The sequence below is a fragment of the Palaemon carinicauda genome, chromosome 23 (assembly GCF_036898095.1).
Source record: "Palaemon carinicauda isolate YSFRI2023 chromosome 23, ASM3689809v2, whole genome shotgun sequence".
NCBI lineage: Eukaryota > Metazoa > Arthropoda > Malacostraca > Decapoda > Palaemonidae > Palaemon > Palaemon carinicauda.
Window position 1 is genome coordinate 78,597,233 of NC_090747.1, and position 17,783 is coordinate 78,615,015.

General features: G+C 46.7%; 1 protein-coding gene across 2 annotated transcripts in view; it reads right to left on the reverse strand.

Annotated features, from left to right (window-relative positions):
- The window catches only part of LOC137617197 (cadherin EGF LAG seven-pass G-type receptor 2-like), a 581,094-nt gene that overhangs the window by 421,486 nt on the left and 141,825 nt on the right, over positions 1 to 17,783 (reverse strand). For both annotated transcript variants that reach the window (XM_068347094.1, XM_068347095.1), the window contains exon 2: positions 9,219 to 9,384. In XM_068347094.1, the coding sequence (XP_068203195.1) occupies positions 9,219 to 9,384 (166 nt within the window). The remainder of the gene's footprint in view (positions 1 to 9,218; positions 9,385 to 17,783) is intronic.

Sequence of the window (17,783 nt, forward strand, 5' to 3'; positions counted from 1 at the left end):
AAGACTTCACAGTTTCATTATTACGGTCCCTTTTTCATCGAATCTCCGGCTTCACTGCAGATAACACAAACATTCAGTATTAGAGAATGTTATCGTACCGCTGAGGATCACGTTTTCACGATGACGGACCTTTGTCACTAGTTCTCCGTTACAAACAGAGATCAATCAGACGATCAGAATCAGGGTATGAACCCCTTTTTCATAAATAATCACAATATCGTTATTACGATCCTTTTCATCGAATCTCCGGCTTAACCGGATATCGTACAGGCGATCAGCATTGAGGTTAATATTAGTTTTCCTCTGGTGTTCACGTTGTCACTATGACGGACCTTTGTACCGGGGATTGTTACCGGAGCTCCGGTACAGACAGAGATCACTCAGACCACGGGTGGCCAATCTCTTGTTTTTGCTGTAAAGGAAAGGATTTAACATGAATACAAAGTAAACTGTACTTACTTTAATGACACTTTGAATTTGCGTTGGTAATATTCATTAGTTATTCTTGAAAGTCCAAATAAAAATATATGAACATAACTATGCCTATATTTATGCATATATTTAATTCTAACTAGGTATAAATATGGATAAATATCCATACAACATCGTGTTCAAATAGAAATAAATTGATTATGCCTATATTTATGCATTTTCAATTCTAACTATGCCTAAATATGAATAAATATCCATACAACATAGTGTTCAAATAGAAATAAATTGATTGAGCTTATATTTGTGCATATTCAATTCTAACTATACCTAAATATGAATAAATATCCATACAACATAGTGTTCAAATAGAAATAAGTTTCCACTCAGTACTGGGAACCAAACGTTGGCCCCTTCTAATGAAGGGCCGGGTCGAGACTAACCATGCCATGAGAGGCTATCTACTGTTCCTTGAAACTCTGGTCAGTGAACAGATGAATCAATAGAATACTAATAGCCAGTAAATAATGTTAGACCCGGTTCTGAACGTCTGAGTCAGGGGTGGCCAACCTGTGGCGGATGCGCCAACAGTGTCACATTTCATGAATACAAGTGTCGAACTATACCCCAAAAGATAGTACATTAAATGATTTTTCTTTAAAATTGATTTTTATGAGTTATACAGCTGATCCCAGCCTGTGAATAGGATCACTAACCAAAGTTCAAGGAACATCCAGACTTATGTCCCCTTTCTTTTACAGAAGGTTCGCCTACATGGTTCCCGTCAGGATGATGATGAATCTCTCTGGCCTGCAAGAGAGGCTCTCCGCCCTTGGTTATCAAGGTTGGGAAGAAATGCTCCATCTAGAGGTCCCTATCTCCTCAGAGTGTCCTCTCTAAGGTTGGACGACGACCCCATGGACGGGCAGGTAGGTGGGGATGAATTTTGAGCCTTCAGCTTTGCAATTACCTACGTCACCGACCTAGGACCCTTAATGGATCCTGATGTTCATGTTACCCTGCATAAACCGTGACTGCTAAAAGCAACACATTCTAGGGAAAACCAAGGGGCTATGACGGAGCTCAAAAGTATGGTAGTGAGTCGGATCCGTTCAGGAACTCAGAAGTTTCCCCCTACAGCCCCAGGCATATCGAAGTAACCTCCTTCGATAAAAACAACGCATAGAGATTTGCCTTACATGTTCCATATATAGATGGTACCATAAATCTGGATGGCATAGACGTCCTCCCTCTGGGGGACCTAGAATTTACTCCCAGGTACTAGAATTCCCGTTCAACGGATTCGTTCGATTGAAAGAGATTGCCTTGGTTAGGTTAGACAAGGTACCGAAGGTAACAGTATTATTTCCTAAAGGGCAGGCCCGATCTGTCTGGACCAGGATGTTGTCAGTCTGGGGGGTACGATAATTCCAAGATCTGCCCTTCCAATTCGACCTACACGTTTGATGGTCTGATCGGGTTAGTTGTGGGAAATACGTTCTGTCTGAGGCCTCTATCAGACAGGAATCGATAGTCGGTTACCCACTCGTCATCACAGCCTCCCTCTGATTCGACGTCTATGCATCCAAATCCCCCTCATCAGGTGGTCTACCTCACTGATTCACCAGGTACACAGCCCAACCCCGTTGGGATGTTTTACCTGCATACAGCCCTAGATCCGAACCCTCAGGCTCCTCTCGTGGACACCAGAGAGGAAGCTACAGGAGTAGAAGACAGTCTCGCCATCGAGACGGACCTAGAAAAAAGGGGGCTCGGAGAAGGAAAGTACCTAGATTCACCCCCTCACAACGCGGTGGTCCCGGTAGGGGGTAGACTTTACCACTTTTGAGACCATTGGACCTTCGGTCTGTGGGCTCATAGCATAATCTCTAAAGGTTTGATGTGAAAATGGCCACAAGGTCCTCCTCCTCCACCAGTGACCTTCTCCCAGAAATCCACTCCCATCCTGGAAGAGTACACCACAGGGTTACTCAAGAAGAAGCAATCAAACGGGATCGATCACTGAAGTTCCAAAGCCACCTGTTCACAATTCCGAAAAGGCTTGGCGGCATTGAGAGTGGACCTGGACTTGTCAAGCTAAACTCTTACATTCTCTGCGACAAGTTCCGGATGTTGACTATCTCTCAGGTACGGACCTTACTTCCCCGTAGGACCGTCACCACCTCTGTCGATCTTACCGACGACTATTATCTTGCGCCTTTAGCTCGAAACTTCTCTTCTTATCTGGGTTTCCGCCTAAGCAGGAAAGCCTTTGTGTTCAAGACATGCCCTTTGGCCTCAACATTGATCCCAGGATATTCACGAAACTGGGAGAGAGAGTGTTAGAACAACTCAGGAACCAAGAGATACAGATCATTGCTTATCTGGCCGGTTGGCTCATTTGGGCCCGGCCGGTCATAGAAGGCAACAGAGCTACGAAGGAATTATTTCAATTTCTCGACAACCTGTGATTTCGGGTCAATCTCCAAAAAATCTCGCCTGCAACCATCAGTCCGCTTAGAATGGTTAGTCATTCAGTGGGACCTTTCGAAGCACACGTTGTCTCTCCCTTCCAAAAGGTAAGAGGAATAGTTTCCAAGATCAAAAAATTTTCTCAAACACAAACAGGTGTCCGAAGAGCCTTAGAAAGTATCCTCGGACTTTTCCAATTCACTTCAGTAACAGATCTAATAAAAGCCAAACTCAAAGACATCAATCGAGTTTGGAGAAAGAGAGCTACAGTACCTATAAGAGACATGGTCTCGAAGGTCCCCTCTGTCTTGAAAATGAGACTACGCCCATGGTCCGAACCGAAGGACCTCTCCAAATCGGTTCCTCTACAATTCCCACCTCCACAAGTGACATTCCATACAGCCGCGTCTCTAAGTGGATGGGGGGGATTACTCCGAACATCAGATGTTTCAGGTTCTTGGTCACTCTCCATGAAACAGTCCCATATCATTGTTCTCAAAGCCATGGCAGTGTTCTTGACCCTGAAGAGAGACTCTCCTCCGAGGTCGACCCACATCAGAGTAGTGTCAGACAGCACAGACGCAGTACACTACGTCAACAGGGGAGGATCCAAGTCACCCAACCTGAATCAGATCCTGGTCACTATCTTCGCCTGGGCAACAGAAGAGAACTGGTTCCTGTCAGCACCTCACCTAGCGGGAGGCCAGAATGTGAGAGCGGACTCACTATCCAGGACGGATCCACTGGAGTAAGAATGGTCTCTAGACATAATTTCATTCCGGTGGATACTCAGGCTCGTTCCAGGCCTCCAGGTAGATCTATTCGCAACTCAGATGAATCACTAACTTCCTTGTTATGTGACTCCAACCCTGGACCCTCGGGCTTATGCCATGGACGCATTACCCCGGGATTGGAACCATTAGAAGAAGATTTCCCTATCTCCCCCAGGGAATCTTCTAAAAACTTTTACACAAACTACGCTCCTTCCGGGGCGCAGTGGCTTTAGTACCACCTCACTGGCCAAGAACAGTTGGTTTCCTCTCCTCCTCGAGTTGAAACTCAGTCCCATCCGGATCCCGTTCCTCAAACTGACCCGAGTATCCAAACTCACTGTGTCAGATTACTCAAGGATAGCCAAAACTCTAACTTTGTGGACTACAGGAAGTTGGCAGCTCGTAGAGATGCGAACATTGAACCGGAAACGATCTCTTCATCGAATGGGACAAAAAAGGGACTCGACAATTCGCCAATATGATTCGGCCGTTAACAACTAGTAGGTCCCCTAAGAGTGCAGACCATACTCGTATGTCCCCGCATTTAGCCATCTCTTTCTTGAGGTTCCTATTTGACAAAGGCCTAACAGTTAGCACTTTAACCACCATCAAGTCAGCTTTGAAGAAGATCTACCTTGTTGGGTTCAACATTAACCTAGCTGATTCCTATTTCTCATCAACCCCAAAAACATGTGCTAGGCTTCGACCTTCGGTTCGGCCACTAAAGGACTCTTGGTCTCTGAACGGTGTTCTCAAACTTGCGATGGACACGGACAATGAATCCTGCTCTTATATCACTCTTCTTAGGAAGACTTTATTTCTAACGGCTATGGCCTCAGGTGATGGAACATCAGAACTAGCAGCTCTCACGAAACCCGGAAAACATAGATTTCCTCCCTTCAGCCGAAGTACTCCTTTTCCAGACAAAGCTTCCCTAGCTAAAAAATGAGGATCCGCAAAATAGGTGCTCCTCTCGGAAGATTATTCTTCATCCCCAGGATTTTTCTCCGTGTACAGTCACACTCTCAAGCCCCTTTTTAGCTAGAACTGCCACCCGCTCGTCTGGCCCCTTGGTTATCAGGGAACAAGGAGGTACTATTTCCATTCACGGTATCAGGCAACAAATCCTCTACTTCATTAAACATACTAATCCGGAATCATTTCCCCAGGCTCATGATATACGGACAGTAGATGCCTCCAACAATGACTTCCAGAACAGGGACTTTGATGATTTTAAAAAATATACGGGTTGGAAATCCCCTATGGTTGTCAAACGCCAATATCTAAAGATCTTACAGGCCCTTAAATACACGACGATGGCAGAGGGGAGCCTTATCTCTCCCCATTAATCTCCTCTTCTTCCTTTCTTCCATCTCTTCTCTTCTCCCTCCTACCCGCCACTCACACCACGTCGCCGCTCTCCTTGGTAGTTCGTTAGCCCTATGATATTTGCCATGTTTAATTCCTATGGTTTAACTGTTATTGTAGTTACCGTTCCTTTAATGTTTAGATATACTTAGACATGTAAGGTTTGATGCCTTTTGCGATTCGACACTCAGTTGGTTCCTTGTCGTCATTATTATTTAACCTTACGTTCCCTATGTCATTTGGCTGGTTGGTAATTGGACGATTACTTTATTATATCATAGTATTGTCGTACATGGTGATTGTATTCTCCTCATTATGTTATTAATTTATTGGGCTTGGAAGGCATTCTCTGGTACCTTTTCGCCGGACGTCACAGGTCGACCCAGAAAAGGGATTTTGACGAAGGAAAAATCTATTTCTGGGGAGAGACCTGTGACGCCCGGCGAAACCCTTCCCGATTATTTTTGTGCGGACCCACCCTTTTTCCTTGCCAAGCCATATGTTCTTGCAGAAGGATGACCTGGTGAGCGCGAGTGGTAGGTGTCGGTAGGGTAACCCAACTGTATTCTCTAGGGCCTGTCACGGCCCTCCCCCTTTGATGAAGGGATTATCTAAATGGAAGACAGCCTGTGAATAGTGTTTTACAAACGCCCATTTTAGATATACGACACCAACAAGGTGCTCGCGCGAGGGTTGTAACCTCTGCATTCCATGCTTTTAATTTTCTCTGGTATATTTGGAAGATTTATATCAGAAAAAGTACAAAGAAGGACTTTTCGCCGGGCGTCACAGGTCTCTCCCCAGAAATAGATTTTTCCTTCGTCAAAATCCCTTTTATGGATGGGCTTGAGGGAAAACGGGGGGAATGCAATAAATAATGGTTTGTGTGTATGAAAAAAAAAATTTTATTTTATAAAATTTTTATAGCCCTCAAGTGCCCCAAAAGAAGTGCCTTAATCTGTTATGATTTCTTTTAACAGGTAATGACAGCAAGACCCTACACCCAGTAGGGAGTCAAGCATATGTAAAATAATAGGTTTCTTTATCAAAAAAAAAAAAAACATACTGTAGACATTTGAAAATGTATGTTGACAGAAATTCCCAAGTGTGAGGGATTTGACCTGAACTGCTGTGAAATAGTGGACAGCAGGAACGTATGTATATCAGACATACTTTGGGTAACCTGTTAACCCATAGAATTGTTGGAGTGATGTGAACATTTCGAGATGTTACAAATTACTGTGAACTAGGTATATTATAGTGATTCAGTACTGAATAGATTCTCATCGATGATGAAGTGAAACAACTTTAGACATTTCTTAAAAAGGATTATAGAATTAGTACTCATCAAGTTAGCCTAGTTTGTAGCATAAGTTGTGAACAGCAACGTACACATGATGGCATTTATTTTGTACTATAACATGTAGTGTTTGTAGAATAAATTATGAACAGCAACGTGCACATGATGCATTTATTTTGTACTATAACATGTAGATGTTTGTAGCATAAATTGGGAACAGCAACGTACACATGATGGCATTTATTTTGTACTATAACATGTAGATGTTTGTCACATAGTGTTAGGAACTTTCTTTTGATAATATCTACATTAAACAGAAAGGCTCTGTCTTGATGTTAACCATTAGAAAATTTGCATCACAAACCAGATAGGGCTTTATCCTGAAAAAGGGCTCAGAGTAATAAATATTTTTCTTGTTTTTATAAAGACAGCATTTCATTCCAGTACCTTACACCATTGTGTCCCCTTTTCAGCCACCCATTATATGTTTAGTATTATTTGTTTCCTTTACAAAATCTAACCTGAGATTCAAGCTATTCATGTATACTGCTCATTTTCCCAGAAATAAATCAGCAGTCATGCTGCCTGTTTATTCAGCAAGCTCAAGGCAGGATAAATAACAGGGAACTAAGGTTCTAGCGGGGTCTCCTTGCCCAGTATATAATCAAGGGGTGGTGCCCAGTGCCAAGTTCTCTTGACCTGTTATTCAGATTTTTGGTTTTCCACCGTTATATATTTTTTGTGTAGTGAACGTTAGAGTGTAGTCGGCATTCGGACACTAGACAGTTTGGGTGCTACCTCTGGCCACAGTCCACAAACCACTACATCGCCTAAGACAAGCTTTCTCCCAGCTCTATAAGAAAAAAGCGTAGGCGTAATAATCTCTCTCGTGAACGAGACAGAAGTCCTTCCGAAGGAGGACACCGCATAAGACAAGCTTTTTCCCAGCTCTATGGGAAAAAGCATAGGCGTATTAGTCTCGTTCGCGAACGAGAGATGTCCTCCCGAAGGAGGACATCGCCTAAGACAAGCTTTCCCCCAGCTCTATTGGAAATAGCATAGGCACGAGAGAGGAGTTCCCCCTGAAGGAGAAACAAGCCTTGGACTTGCTTTTCCCCAGCTCAAGGGGAAGAAGCACAGTCTTCAGCGACGAGAAAGCAGAAGCAGATCTCGTCGAGCTGTCAGCGATTCTTCCCGAAAGAGGGAAGGTTACTGAACGGCTGAAGTAAGGAAGCTCTCCCTCGGAAGGGGGAGCAGCCCAACTCAGGGCAAGGTTAACACTCCCTCGTAAAGGAAGGTTTTCCAACCCCTGGAAGCAAACCTCCTGGCAGAACTTTATGCTTCCCATCAACAAGCCTTGTTCAAGTTGAAGGTCAGCAAAGTGCTGCCTCGTAAGGTGGGCAGCTCACGAGCTGCCACAGGAAGCGAAGGACATTGACCGGAGCTGTCGAAGCCATCGGTCTTCTTTCTACGTCGCTGCTATCTGTAGAAAGGGAAATAAAAGTTGTGATGAATTACAATTCATAACTTCGCTGCATAACATGAACTATTCGGGGAATAAGTCACCTTACTTGCAAGAGAATTCATCAAAAGGGAGCAGAACTATTATAAACTTTAATTCAAGAACTGAACAAACACACAGGAGTGTTGGGAACTGCTGGCCACCCACGCAGGGGAGGGCGGCAAAGTAGAGGAGGTATATCAACAAAATGACGACTCCCTTACAGCGGAGTCCGCTGCATACGTTGTCAATAGTAATCAAAGTTACAAGTATTTAACAACATAAGAGTATGTTTCCATATACTGTATACATATATACATGCATATACAGTGTATATATAAGATAAAAACACACACAAAAGAATAAACTAAACAGAAAAACAATCAAGACAAGTCTTTGCGGGAGAGAAAGGCAGCATGTCCCTCCTCTATCAATCCATAAAGTAAAGTGGTTAATCAGCTGAGAGGTGTGAGTGAGCAGGGTAGCCAGTCTACTCCACCCCTCACCCATAACTAGCGGATGGGGTACTTATCCCTCACTAAAATTATCGTGGCTCGTCATTCAGCTACGCCGAAAGTATACCCCTATAAATAGCGGAGGGTTTGTATTTACGCCGGAAGAAATCAAAGCAAAAGAGGGCTACCCCCGAGAGAACGACGTTGCTGCTTCTCTAAGAGAAGCAGCACTGTCCCTTGAACCCCAGAGTTTACCAGGTGTTAATGGGTCAACACTCCTGTTTGACCGTTTCCCATAAGAGACCGATCAAGCAGGAGCTTCAGGAACAGATTGGGTGATCAAGGAAGATGTCAGAGGTTTCTTCGACTTCAAGGAAGACCCCGAAGGTGAAGAATCCCTCTTAAACTTCCTCTTGCGCCGCTGCCTAAATCTTTCTCACAGCAAGGAAGACCACTCTTGATATTCCTCGGAGGTGTCATCCTGCGCATAACGCCATCCTCGCCAGGCTGAACACAACGAATGAGGGTCGGTCTCTGAAGAGGACATGAAGGTCCCGCGTGAGTGCCGCTTTGGTCCCGTACAGGTCCGATGATGGATGGCAAGATGAAACAAGCCCATCTGAAAAAGCAAAAAGAAAGAATGTCAAATGGCAGTCAAACGCATTCGTTCTAGGACGAGGCAAAAGCAAAAATGGCAAGACATCACAAGTGTGTGTGAGAGCTGGTAGCCGGCTATCCCCTACCCTCTGCTAACTAGCACTGAGGTAGTTACACCTCACTAAAAGTCTTATGGCTAGTCTTCCAGATTCGCCAAAAGTATAATCCCTATAAATAGTGAAAGGGTTTGTATTCAGTGTCAGAATAAAAATACTTTTGCTAAATCAAGATTATTACACTCACTTGTAAATCAAGAAACTTACTATCAACAGTAAACAAGACCTCATTCACGGCACAGTTTTCCCATATATAAAAGGAGTTTCCTTTGTCATCGCACGTATAACTTTTGATACAATTGCTGGTTTCAGTAATATGTGAACACAGGTCATCTGCAGCATGTACTGTAAGGACCTCAAAAAGCACACACACCTGCAAAAGTATACACATGTAAATTAATGTTAAGAATAATATCTCGTCGTTTCTCATACACGGCTTATGTTTCTTTAATGGCGTCTTTCAGCGTCAGCAGAGAAAATTAATCTATAACTTGAATTTTTTCAGAATTAAAGCTGCTCCAGCATTTATGAATATTGTATAATTCTTTTATATCTTTATATTATTAGCTTTCTTTATTATTGCACAGTATATCAATAGCAAGAACTCAAGTGATTGTGCTTAGTAATTAAATACAAAGACAATAGAGTTTTAACAAAACTAAGCTTTGCTGGAAAGTAATACTATGAAGTTCAACTTTTACAATTTAAGAAAGTAAAAATTAGAAATTTGGAAATAATTTGTATTTTTCCAAAGTATGGGAACAATGAGCTCTTTACAATGGCTACTATTTACGAGAATGCTGAAAACTAGCCAAAAAGACATATTTGTAGATACTGGAATTTGTATTTTTCCTAACGATACAAACCTTTAGCTATCTATTAGGGGTATTATTTTCGACAAAGCTGAAAGGACGAACCATTAAAATTTAGCGGGGGTTAATTACCCATTCCACTATTTAGCGGGGATGGGGAGGTCCTGTAGGTTGGCAGGCTGCAGGGCGATGGCACGCAGCTGCGCACTTTGGTACAGCCTCAAGAGGCTTTACCGGTGACAGGAACGGTGATAGAAGGTCAGCAGGTCTGAAGGGTGGATGGTCAGGAACTGGGATGTGCTCTTTGTAGGGAGGCAAGCATCCACCGATGGGGATCATGAACAATCCGCACTGAGGTCCAGGACCGAAGTCACAGGAGCAGTGATGGTCAATCGTCGAGGGTCCGATGACTGCAGCGGAGGCTCCTCTGCAGGGGACTGCTGCGACGACGAAGCAGACGAACCACAGAGGCGCCTCTTCACCGACAGTGAAGGGAGACCTCTAAGGCAAAGTGAAGGACGAGCTTTCCGACGAAGGCGCCCTCTGGGGGCCGTTGCATCAGCAAGCTGACCGTGCGCCGCAGCAGTCCTCCGAAGAGGAGTCTCTATGAGTGAACTCCCCCGAGGGGAAGAAACACGTGCAGGAGAAACAGACATTGGACTTAGTTTCCCCTCGAAGGATGTTCAGGTACGAGGGAAACTAAGTTGGCAGCAACCGCTGGAAAGTCCAGAGGGCCAGAGGAGTCGGATGACATTAAGTGTTACACCTCTGACACTACAACGTCGACGATGGCCAGAGGATCTACCTCTGACAGCAACGAGGAATGCTGAACAGAAGCACCCATTCGGATGAACTGCAGCAAAGCTTCCTTGGAGGGCGGACCCGTGAGTCCCAAGGAAGACCAAATCTGCAACAAAGAGGTTAGTGACAAGACCTCATCCTGGGGAAGAGGTGGGGCCGCTTCGCTAGAAGAAGCAAGACCATCTCTCGAGGACCGAGGTTGGCCGACATTAACTTGGTCTACGCTACTATTTGACAGTCTCTCGTGAGAGGCCGAACGAGTAGGAGCTTCGGAGGAGGGTCGGGAGACTGAAGAAGAGGCCTTGGGTTTTTCTCCCTCGAAGGAACCTTCGAAGAAGATATCCCACTTGGACTTCTTCCGTTGTCGTCAAAACCACTCCCACAGGGAGGAAGACCACTCAACACACTCATTACACTTATTTACACTATCACACCGTTGACATCTGCATATAGGACAAAGGGTGTGACGATCTGTCTCGGCCGCCGACATAAAAGTTCCACAAGGGCGGCCGGAGAGTCCAGGGCAGGTGCGCATGGTCGTAAAAGTCAACTTCACAAACACACACTAAGAGAAAAGAAAAAGCAAAAGTCATTAATGGCTGCCAATATACGGCGAGGATGAAGAGCCGCAACGTCCGTTCACCATCCGAGCCGAAAGCAAAGTGAGCTCAATCACAGGTGTGTAAGGGGGGGGGGAGGGGGCGGCGGTACCAAGCTACCCTCCCCTACCCTCGCTAACTAGCGGTATGGGTAGTTAACCCTCATTAAATTTTAATGGCTCATCATTTCAGCTACCCCGAAAGTAATACCCCTATTAAATAGCGTGGTTTGTATTCCAGTTACGGAACAAAGGTTCATTCAAGATCTCGTAACATATCCTCTGTGCAGGAACGGCGGCAGGGCACTGGCGCACTGAAGAGCGTTGGCGCGCAGCTGCACGCTTAGGTAGGGCCTCAAGAGGCTGTACTAGAGAGGAACAGCAACGGCAGGTCGGCTGGTAGGACGATCAGGAACCGGGATGTGCCCTTTGGAAGGGCAAACATCCACCAATGGAGATCCCGAACGATCCACAGAAGAGTCCAGGACCGAAGTCTGCAGACTAGCTGCAGCGTCATCAGGAGGTCCAAGAACAGGCCTGAAGACAATGGAAGAGGATGCTCCTCTACAGGGGAAGGCTGCGTTGCTGAAGAATCAAAGAGGCGTCTCTTCACCCGAAGTGAAGACATACTTTAAAGGAGAAGGGATGACGTCCTTTGAGCAAGCTGACCTTCAGCAGTAGCAATCCTCCGAAGAGGAGTCTCTATGAGTGGCCCCTCTTGTGAACGAGAGAGGTGATCACTTCGCAGGAGAGGCTTGCCTAAGACTATGCTCCGACCCCAAAGGAAGAGAGACTCAGCAAGAGGGGAGCATAGTCTAGGCGAAGACAGCAAAAAACAGCAGTTGGAGAAGATGAAGTGATAAAGGAAGATGCAGGGAAATTCTCCCTCAGAAGGGAGAAACAACCCCACACCTGGGGAGGAAAACTCTCCCTCTGAAGGGAAAGTAGTCCAACCCCTGGAGGCGAACCTCCTGGCAGCGCTCTAAGATGATCTGCCAAGAGCACTGCCTGAGGAAGCATAGCCAGAGCTAGTTTCTCGAAGATGAAGTGATGATCAGGAGCTACCACGGTCGTACTTCTAAGGAGAAGGGAAGACGTCCCTGATGATGCCCTCAGGGGGACGGCAGTGCAAGCAGATTCCCCAGGCATGAACCGAACAGTTTTACTTCGTCGGCTCTCTTAGTCGAACAAAGAACTGCATCGCTAACTGAGGAAAAACAAAATAAATTATGTAACAAAAAACTCTCTCGTGAGGAACACCTAGTCCGCGACGGGAAAGGAGACCACCGAGGGAACAAACATAAAATAAGAAGTACGCCCTCCCTTCCCAGGTTCGACATCGACGGGATTAGAGAACGGAGAATAACTGTAATAAAACAAAAATTACAATTATTTAAATCAGCTAAAAATATTCACTAAGAAGAAGAACCACTGATCCTCTGAAGGGAAGTGTTCCCCACGGTGAAGAAAGTGAAAAGTCAAATTACAAACAAATATAATTTCACTTAATTAAGAAAAACAATAGGAAGGGTAACCTAACATGCGAACGGGAAAGGTATACTGTCGGAAGCCCATGAAAAGTGAACAGCCTTGAGAAGAAAAAGACCAAAATCAAGCTCTGAAAGGCCACACTCCCTTCCCTCAGTAATCCATATGTTTCCCGTGGAAGAGGGAAAGGCGAAGACAACAGTTGAACGAGGAGAGTCCAAACGATGACGATTCCCCTGCGGTGGCGGCCGAGTCAACGGCAGGTTATCCGCCGACGGGAAGACCAATGGACAAGGGGGGAGAGGTCGGAAGGGAAGGTTCCCCAGCCTTGCACAAGTGTCTTGAGAACCTGCCGTATATGTTATCACATGCACAGCACAAACACTGAAAAGGAAACATACAACACACACATACACACACACACACATATATATATATATATATATATATATATATATATATATATATATATAAAACGGATTTTGAGCGAAACAAAAAATCTATTTTTGGGTGAGATAGCCATGTTGTCCTGATGGAAGGTTCCTTCAGTAGCTTCCTTAAGGTATATATGACTACAGTAGATATTCGCAGTGAATTAAAATGACAAATTCGGAGATAATTTGTATTTTTCCTAACCATACAAACCTTAGCTATTTACATAGGATTTACTTTCGGCGTAGCTGAAATGACAAGCCATTAGAATTTAACGAGAGTGTATTACCCCCGCGCTAGTTAGCAAGGGGGTAGGGGAGTAGTAGCTAGGTACCCCTCACCCCCTCACACACCGGTGAACTGCTTCACTTCACTTAGAGGTAGGACTTGCCTTGGGGGACAGGGCTGGCGGGCAAATATGTGTAAATAGCTAAGGTTTGTATGGTTAGGAAAAATACAAATTATCTCCAAATTTGTCATTTGTTCTGTAACCGAAATACAAACCACGCTATTTACATAGGGTGACTTACCCTTAGGAAGGGTGGAAAGTCCCCAGCCTTACTGGCTTTGGCTTACCCGGGGACTCAATCCGAGTGAGCAGCACTCGAAAAAAAGAGTCCCTGCACCTAGCAAGTTTCTTGCTACGCAAGAAACGTGCGGCCTACATAAGCTTGGGTGTGGAGGGAAGAAGTGTGACTTGTCCTAGGAAGTCGACCTGAAGTCCTTTAGCTGGAATTCTAGGCTAGGACGTTCCCAATACCACCTCGTCAGGATATGGGGGACGCGACAGTATTAACTTAATACTAGGAACACAAGGAAGCATGGTTTACCTGTAGAGGTTTGAGGTCAGCTATGCAGAGAACCCAGGATGCTGCTTTCCCCAAGAGAGGGGAGGATGAAGAAAGAAGTAAGAGCCAGACATACTTCTTTCATTCATGCAGTCTAAAACCGGATAACAATGCCCTCAACCTTCTGCTACCTGTCCATTAAGGAGCCTGAGGTTAGACCAGCTGTTGTGTAGCCACCATAGGGCCGATAGACAACGTATCGAGGCTCCTGTGGGTCACGTTCTGCAGGTAGTGGGCTGTGAAGGTCGTTAGACGCTTCCAGACTCCAGCTTGTAGCACCTGCGTCACAGAGTAGTTTCTCTTGAAGGCCAGGGACGTTGCGATGCCTCTGACATCGTGTGCTCTAAGGCGACGTGACGGAGGAGGATCTGGATTCAGGGTGTGATGGATGACCCTTTGAGTCCAGGCTGAAAAGGCATTCTTGATGACCCTCCTCTCCGTCCTCCCTGTGCTCCAAAACAGGGCTTGCACGTGAGGACGAACTGCAGCTGTTCTTTAAGATAACCCCTCCGACTCCTTACTGGGCATTGTAGGAGAAGGTCTGGGTCATCTGTTACAGAACGGAGACTCGAAATCCTGAAGGAGTCGACCGAAGGCCGGGACTCCAAGATTTTGAGTCTAGTAACCAACTCAGGGACAAACCTGAACGTTACCTCCACCTATCCTCTTGAATGGGCGACGCCGTACGAGAGACCAAGAAGTTCGCTGACACGCTTGGCCGAGGCCAGAGCGAGCAGGAGCACCGTCTTCCAAGACCGGTGACGATCAGAAGCCTGGCGTAATGGTTCGCAAGGAGATCTCTTAAGAGCCCTAAGAACCCGAACCATGTTCCATGGAGGAGGTCTCACTTCCGACTGGGGGCAGGTAAGTTCGCAGTTTCGTATGAGCGAAGAAAGATCCAGCGAGGAGGAAATGTCTATTCCTTTCAGCCTGAAGGCCGGGCTTAAGGCTTAAGGCTGAGCAATAGGCTTCCACCGCTATGCTGGAATAGTGGCATCAAGGGGAGAGGTACCTCTCCCACGACACCAACCACAGAAGACTCTTCACTTCGCCTGGTAGACCCCTGCGGATGACTTTCGCAGGTGTCGAGACATCCGCTCCGCAACTTGTTGCGGAACGCCTCTCTCTGTGAAGAGATGCTGGATGGTCTCCAGGCGTGAAGCCGAAGCGATGCTACGGCTTGTGGTAGATGTTGCAGTGTGGTTGTTTGAGTAGCTCGTGTCGTGGGGGAAGCTCTCTCAGGAGTTCCGTCAGGAGATGCAGAAGATCCAGGAACCAATCTGCATGACGCCGCTGCGGAGCTATCAGAGTCATCGACAGGTTGACCGATAGTCTGGTCTTGTTGAGCCCCCTTCTCAACAGACAGAACGGTGGGAAGACGTAGACGTCGATGTTGTCCCACCGTGTAAGAAGGCATCTTGCCAGAGTGCCTTGGGGTCTGGGACTGGGAGTAGTACAGCGGCAGCTTGAAAATTCAAAGCTGTCGCAAACAGGTCCACAAGGTCAGGACTTGTTGGCTACCAAGGGGGGCCGAAGACCACTCGGTACTCTCTATCTGTGAGGCCCTGCTCAGACTGTCGGAGAGCACATTCCTTTGTCTGGAATGAAGCGAGCCGATAGGGTATTGAGTGGACTTCGGTTCATCTCAGTATCTCTACTGCAAGATGAGAAAGTTGTCGTTCACGGAGTGACTCGCCAGGGTCTGTTGGAAGTGTTGAAGGGCCAGAATACGGCCTTAATTCCTACCAGATTGATGTGGAGGTACCCTTCTGGTTCTGACCATACGCCTGATTCAGAACGTGCCACCCCCCCCACCCCCCCTTGTTTTGACGAGTCCGAGAACAGCATCAAATGCGGGGGAAGGATGAGAAGATCTATTCCCTTGCAAAGGTTCCCGTAGGTCAACTACCACTGCAGGTCCATTCGTTCCGCAGGTCCCAAAAGGGACCAGAATGTCCAGGGAATCGTTGTCTTGATTCCACCGGGACTTAGGCCGCCGATGCAGGGATCTCATCCTGAGGCGGCCGTTGGAACTGGCCTGGCCAAGGAGGAAAGGTGACCTAGGAGGCGTAACCAAGGTTGGGCTGGAAGCTCTCCTAGTCTGAGGAAAGGTTCTGCGACTCTCCTCAGCCTTGCTATCCTGTCATCTGATGGGAAGGCTTGGAGATTGGAGTCTAATATCATGCCTAGATATACCAGTTGTTGAGATGGAAGCAGAGAAGACTTCTCGAGAATTACCATGATCCCTAGATCTTGGCAAAGTCCCAGAAGCTCGTCTTGGTGTCGAAGAAGGGTCGATTCCGAGACTGCCTGGGTTAGCCAGTCATCCAGAAAGCGAAGGAGACGGATGCCGCTCCTGTGTGGCCATAAAGATAACAGGGTGAACATTCTGATGGACACCTGCAGTGGTGCTGTGGAGAGATCGAAACACAGCACCTTGAACTGGTATAACTTGTTGTCTAGGCTGAATTTCAAGTACTTCCTGGAAGACGGATGGATTGGGATCTGGAAGTACTCGTCCTTCAGATCCAGTGTGCACATGAAGTCTTGTGGTCTCACTACAAGCCTGATTGACTCTGCTGTTCCATGCTAAACGACAAACTCGACAAACTTGTTCAGGGCTGAGAGGTCGAGACAGGTTTCCAGCCTTCCGACGCTTTCTTACAAGAAAAAGTCGACTGAAGAAGCCGGGGGGGGGAAGCCGTCGATGACCTTTTGGAGAGCATACTTCTAGAGCATGGACTCGATTTCTGTCCGAAGTGCTAGCCCCTTTGCCGAACCCATGGCATAAGAGCTCAGCAACGCTGGATTCGCTGTCAGTGGAGGTAGAGATGTAAAGAACAGGACGCGATATCCTTGGCTGATCACGGATATCGTGCAGGAATCGGCCCCCGAGTTGTTGCCACCTGAGCACGCAACCTTAGGCATCCCCCTACTAGGGACCATGCAGGGGGTTGCCAATCCTAGCGTTTGCGGCCTCGGCCGCTCCCTCAGGATTATTGCCTCCCCAGGAGGACTTCCCGCCCTTTTTGTCTCTGACAGGAGGGGGCTGCTGTTTAGACACCTTGTCTTAGCTGCCGGGGCCGGTTCCGATGTCCTAGGCTGACGAGGCAGTTGTTGTTGAGGCGCTGGAGGCTTGTAGGGTCTGGATGTAAGCGCCTTTGGAGGAGCGAATCGTGATTCGACATTCTCCACCTCTCAGCTGTCCATTCCCCATCCTTGGGCTCAAAACAAGGTCTTTCCAAGGGTGGAAGAGTGTCTGAGCTTGCCGACATCCATGGTTGGGACTTCCGAGAGGAACCTCTCGGTCACTGCATCTCAATGCTTCAACATCGAGTTTGCCCACAAGTTCGAAACTTGGTGAGCCGGGAAACGATGGTGCTCGTGCCCGAGAGGAGGAAAGTTTCCATGGCCTTCCTGGAGCTCTCCTTGGACAAATTATCGGATCGCAACAGGATGCCCAGAGATCCAAGCCAGAAGACCAGCCACGAAGTGGCCTGCATGGCACACTTTGCGGCTTTCTCCTGGCTTAAGATCTCCGAAGACGAGAAAGTCACCTGCCGGGCGGAGAATTTCTCGAGAAAAAAACTCCCTAGTAAGCCCCTTCCACGGAATGGTGGAGAGGAAGGGCTAAACCAGGTTCCCCCATGATCTCGAAGTACCTCCTCTGCTGACGGCTGACAGACGCACTGTCAGCGACTTCCGCTGGGGGGAAGGGAATCGAACGATCCTGAGGAGTAGAGATGATGGGGCCTGTCTGAAAAGAAGGAGAAGAATGTTGCCCAGACCTCTC